This window comes from Suillus paluster (assembly GCF_016628075.1).
Source record: "Suillus paluster strain FC165 chromosome Unknown EDB91scaffold_349, whole genome shotgun sequence".
Lineage (NCBI taxonomy): Eukaryota > Fungi > Basidiomycota > Agaricomycetes > Boletales > Suillaceae > Suillus > Suillus paluster.
In genome coordinates, this window is record NW_024537909.1 from 1 (window position 1) to 4,949 (window position 4,949).

General features: G+C 49.8%; 3 protein-coding genes across 3 annotated transcripts; all 3 read right to left on the reverse strand.

Annotated features, from left to right (window-relative positions):
• Positions 1–3: 3 nt before the first annotated feature.
• EDB91DRAFT_1340986 (uncharacterized protein) lies at positions 4–2,019 on the reverse strand (the record flags this gene model as incomplete). Its single annotated transcript, XM_041325731.1, has 8 exons — positions 1,720–2,019; positions 1,413–1,671; positions 1,233–1,310; positions 962–973; positions 600–843; positions 422–539; positions 242–372; positions 4–191 (listed from the first exon to the last, which is right to left on the reverse strand). Coding segments are annotated over exons 1-8 (1,221 nt in total), but the record flags the coding sequence as incomplete, so codon positions are not given.
• On the reverse strand, positions 1,992–2,652 carry EDB91DRAFT_1181735 (uncharacterized protein). Its single transcript, XM_041320452.1, has one exon. The coding sequence runs from the start codon at positions 2,533–2,535 to the stop codon at positions 2,149–2,151; it is 387 nt and encodes a 128-aa protein (XP_041168639.1). The 5' UTR covers positions 2,536–2,652; the 3' UTR covers positions 1,992–2,148.
• EDB91DRAFT_476385 (uncharacterized protein) lies at positions 2,507–3,672 on the reverse strand. The gene is made up of 2 exons (XM_041327397.1): positions 3,570–3,672; positions 2,507–3,513 (listed from the first exon to the last, which is right to left on the reverse strand). Exon 2 carries the CDS (start codon positions 3,276–3,278, stop codon positions 2,622–2,624), a length of 657 nt encoding a protein of 218 aa, XP_041168640.1. The 5' UTR covers positions 3,279–3,513; positions 3,570–3,672; the 3' UTR covers positions 2,507–2,621.
• Positions 3,673–4,949: the final 1,277 nt, after the last annotated feature.

A 4,949-nucleotide genomic window follows, 5' to 3' on the forward strand; every position in this document is an offset into this window, starting at 1 on the left:
AACCGGGCAGTGGCAGCATCGAAGGGGCCGCGCGTTTGAATCACGTCGTAGAAGCATCCGCTCGGTATAAACTCGAGCATGAGGTAAAGGTTCGATTCGTCCCTGAAGGCGCCTACGACACCGTTCACCCAGGGACTCCAGGGCAGTTCCGACAGGTGTGTTCTCTCGGCATTAGTATCCGCAGGGTGTTTCTGTGTGGAAGGTTATTGTCGGGAAGATGATGCAGTGAAGTCCCACGTACCTGATCGATCAGTTTCATCCTTTCTTTGGAGAGAACTTTCACGGCGAATAGTGATCCCGGGCGTTCCAGTTTCCGTGAGTTTGGATGATTGAGAGTTCGTACGAGTATGACATGACCATAAGCACCATCGCCTACATCGATTTAGCTGAATCCATCTCTATTGAAATAGTGATGTCATACCTAATGTGCGAATACATTCGAGGCTGTTTAAGGTCACCGCGGTTGGGCGAGGGTCTACTGCATCGGGTGGCAGGATGCCGCCAGTATAACCAGGTAATCCGTGGACTGTGATGCGTGGCTATAAAAATGACAGCTAATGAATTTGCTGGGACTCGGGAGGGCACAAGGAAGCACGAACTGGTAGAGGATCGTAATGCGAAGCACGTCTAGTGAATGCTTTGAGGACTTGCTTGCGAGCATGAACACCTTTAGAGGGCGCGGCGTTGTCTTTTGAGGTTCGAGAAGGATGTTTTGTGACCCGCGAACTCTCGGATGGCTTGGTCGATGAAGGAGTTGGGTACCGCATTCTGGTTCTGATCGTTAGATAGTTAAGCTTGGGGAGCGCGGAGAACGTTGCACTCGATAAATATTGAGTGGGTAGGCTAGCAGTAATGCCACATCGCACATTGTTGTGGAACAATAAAGTGGCCTTCTACCTATTGTGTTACAAACCTGGTGGTGTCGAGCTGTGCGCAGGTCAAAGCACGAGACGAAACGCACCTGCTTGTTCTACTAAATTTGCAAAAGTCAGGCCCCAACGTCACGCGAGGGACATAATATAGAAGGAACGACTATCTTCATTCTATTGTGGTCTGCCTAAGGGAGACTACGTGAGGGAGGTGTGTAAGAGCCATTACGATTTGTAATCGCAATATTTGTGGCAACCAAAGCTGCTGCAGGCTACAGTCCAGCACTGCAGCAAGGTCCAGCCTGTTAGTGCTGTCGCCTTCGGAATTTTTCTTTCCCCCACTCGCCATCAACCTCAGCTCACTCTTGCACAGGTTCAACCGGGCCGCTATCGGGATTCGGGGCAAGGTCGCCGCCCCCTTCGGAGGCCTCGCCCGACAAACTATCTGTTTGCAATTGAGTAAACATCTTTTACATTACTTATGTAATCCCTGACTCATGCAGAGTTGATCACGAGCAAATTGACGGTCCAGCACTGGATTACCTAAGCGTTGCCAAAAGCGGAGGAGGCGCGTCTGGCGGAGGTGGTGGTTCGAAGGAGTCGCGTCTGGGACGAGCTGTGGACGGAAAATTCTGGGGACGGTCGGCGTAGGTAGAGCGGTCGAAAATGTAGTTTCGCTGAGCTTCCGAAGCGTCTCCTGCGGTGCGATCGCGCAGCAGAGAGCTTGCACGACGTTTCGCCACCGTGCGGAGTCCTGGTAAGCGTTGCCGAGCGGGATTCGAAAGGACTGCAAATTTCTCACCTGAGGACCGTCAATTTTCCAGTCCGAACGTGCTGATCCCACGCGCACAAAGCGTGCGGTTCTCCGCGAAATTCTGACAGCTGCAGCTTCGGGTCGAGAAATTGACGGTCCCAACTCCGCTCGGGTTTACAATCCCAATGCCGGCAGCCACAAATTCGCGGCAACCGTCCTGGCAGCGTGCTCGCCTCGCCGGCACTTGCCATACATTCTCAGGCATTTTCTCCTGACCTCCGGGACACATTTTATTGAGTCTAGCTACTTCATGAATATATCTTTTCGCCCATCTCAGGACTGTACATCCAGGACTGCAAACCCCACCAAAAGGACCGTCAATTTTTCACACGAAGTCACTTCATGTCGATATAAAGCTTGATCAATTGGCATCGAATATCGTTCCTCTCATTCACGAATCATATGCGATACATATCGCAGATCTCAAATTCACTGCTCAAGCTCAGCTACGATCTATTTATTTACTTAATTGTACACAAAAGCTGCAAGCCTCTCTAACCCATCGTCCGACTGAAGTGTAAAGATGTGAGCAAACATCCACCAACCATGCGTCAAATCTGCATACTCCACAAGCTCTGCTATCCCGCCCGCTTCTTTGATACCACTCACGACTGTCCGCGAGCTCTCAGCAATATTGTCAGCCGTGCCGGTCATCACCAACGTCTTCGGCCAGCTTGCAGTGAATGGAATGAGAGTGCCGGATGCTAGGGGGCTATTTGCGGGGAAATCGCCGAGATATTGGGAAGAACAGGTTGGGTAGGTTGATAGGGGGAATATGTCGTGTGGTACAGATGTAGCAGATGTGTAAGTGAGGTCTGCATCTGGGGAGAAAACTGCGACGTGCCCCGGCATGGGGAGAGTGGATTGCGAGATGATATAGGTGAGAACAAGAGCTGAATGAAAATGAGATATGGATACGAGAAGAACTCATTAGATCATTACGTACCAGAATTTCCCCCTGCACTATCGCCTGTGATAGTAATGTTTTCGGCGTTAAAGCCTTTTAGGATCAGGTGATGGTATGCAGAGAAGAGATCTTGCAATGCTGCTGGAAAGAGGTTCTCAGCGACTGTTGCGAGTCTGTAGGAAGGTGCTGCGATGATGGGTGCACTGGATCCTTGTGCAACAGACTCCTTCCCGAGCGCACGGAGCATGCGAGAAAAGAACGTTATAAACCTTTGTTCTGTGGGGTGCCCGGAGACGTTGGCACCTCCATGAACGTGAAGTATGACTTTGATGTCATTCTTCGCATCAGCAAATGAGTCGGAAGACGCATCAGCATAATAGAAGACGGGGACTTGACCCGGTTGGATCGAGTTTGAGTGAATAGATGCAGGGATCTGAGAGGAAGGCGGAGCTATTTCACAAGAGATGTGAACTCCTTCAGGGATTCCTTCGCTGGGCACTCGTGCGCGTTCAGCGAGAGATCGGGCCTGTCCGAATGTAGGCTTGAAAGCACCCATTGCAGTGCGAATGCCATGAAGAGCTACTGCTTGGGCAGGTGTCCAGGTGGGAAGAGTCAGTGGTGAAGACATTTCTGAAATCAGTGCTCGTGATCCATCATGTGTGGGGGTTTTATGTATATAGGGTCCCATACACAGGTACTATCAATGATTCGATATCAAAGGCTGAAGACAACAGATGGGGTTGCTAGCACAGGATTTACTCAGCATCTATGATCCGAGCATATAGTTGGCAATGGCGATACTGGTGAGTCATCCGCAGTCACGTCCTGCTTGTGATCAGCGTCAGGACGAGGGTTCATACGAGGGAAACGGCCGATGACATCGTGTTGATGCGAATGACGGTAGGGTGCGACGTCATGATGGACTATTTTAATACATGAGGCTGATAGTACAATGTTGAAATATCAGATACTTACTTACCATGTCAATGATGCGACATTGGTGCTGAATATGATCTCGCGCGAGCACTTGCAATGTATCCGCCAGCACCTCCGGATGCGACCGCTACCTTTCAGTGTCATCAATATGTATGCCTTTCTTCTACCACCTTCATCTACTCACTCTCTTGCCCACCTCAGTTGAGATCGTCCGGGCTTTGACATTATGTTTGACACTTACATAGCATGTGTCAGACTAGACAGATTTGACCCTCTTAGCATCCGGACAAGATAGCCGAAAGTTGCCTGATTCACAACAACCTTCGCGCCCACGTCTGAAGATCTGAAGTCGCAACAACATCGTTTGCGCGGATTTGATTGGTTGCAATTGCACGCTTAATAAGAAGAAAAGGCGGTAATGTCAACTGGCGGCATTCAGTTACGTAAAGCATATATAAAACTCACGTGTTTGGTCTCGAGGCTAATCCAGAAGACCGGGATGCCTTTTGTGCCGCAAGGAAAGATCAAGAGTGCATACCATTATTGCAAGGTCGGGAGCGTTTCGCGGCACTGGTCTGCTGTTCTCGGGTAAGCGTCTGGTGCCAGGGATGTCGATGTCAAGTGAACGACGAGACAAGAATCACACTTACCCAGCTCTTTCCTATAACAATCTACGTTCTAGTACATCTAGAAACCAACCCCTTGTAGTTCTCCTTATGCGACCATCAAAACAATGGCAGTTTTCGGCTTTCAGGCTCAATAGCACAGACTGGGTCTCTGGCTCGAGCTCACCACTCGACAGGACACAGGGTTGTGTTCGCAGAGTATATATGATAAGATAGGCCGTATAGGACTCCAATCTTTGCGTCAATTTCCAGTGACGAAAACCAATAGGTGGATCTAGGATGGTGTCTATGAGCGAGTCGAGGAACGCCGTTCGGGTCGGAAATCGAATGAGTGAATACTCGACGGAAGGGGAGGAACAAGGCTCTTGGATAGGTTGTGAATTCGGACATCAAGGAGAAAAACGACTGAAGATGGATGTAAATGGTCTCCGGGTCGTCTTATGCTAACGCGTATTCAACGTAAGGTGGACTGAATTAGGAAAATAGTTTGGTTGGCTGCGGTCGATGATCCTGCGTTCGAGCCAATCCTCATGGGGTCCCACAATTGTGTAGGGAAGCTTTGATGCAATTGCGAAAGATGTAGCATGGACATGTTCGTTGGGTACTAGCGGTTGAAGGGCAAAGAGGACAGTGGGAACGAAATAGACGAATGAAAGAGTATCCTCCGCCCATACTAGGCATGGGATGTGCGCATCTGTTACTGCACGCGCGGGCTTGAGCCGAATGTCTTGTGTCTCAATGCTGTCCGTGCTCGAATCATAATAATGAATGCCCAACGCGATTGTTCCGGAGCAGGA

Excerpts from the sequence above, each read along its gene's own strand:
- EDB91DRAFT_1181735 (XM_041320452.1), bottom strand. The coding sequence starts at position 2,535 with ATGCCGGGGCACGTCGCAGTTTTCTCCCCAGATGCAGACCTCACTTAC.
- EDB91DRAFT_476385 (XM_041327397.1), bottom strand. The coding sequence starts at position 3,278 with ATGGGACCCTATATACATAAAACCCCCACACATGATGGATCACGAGCA.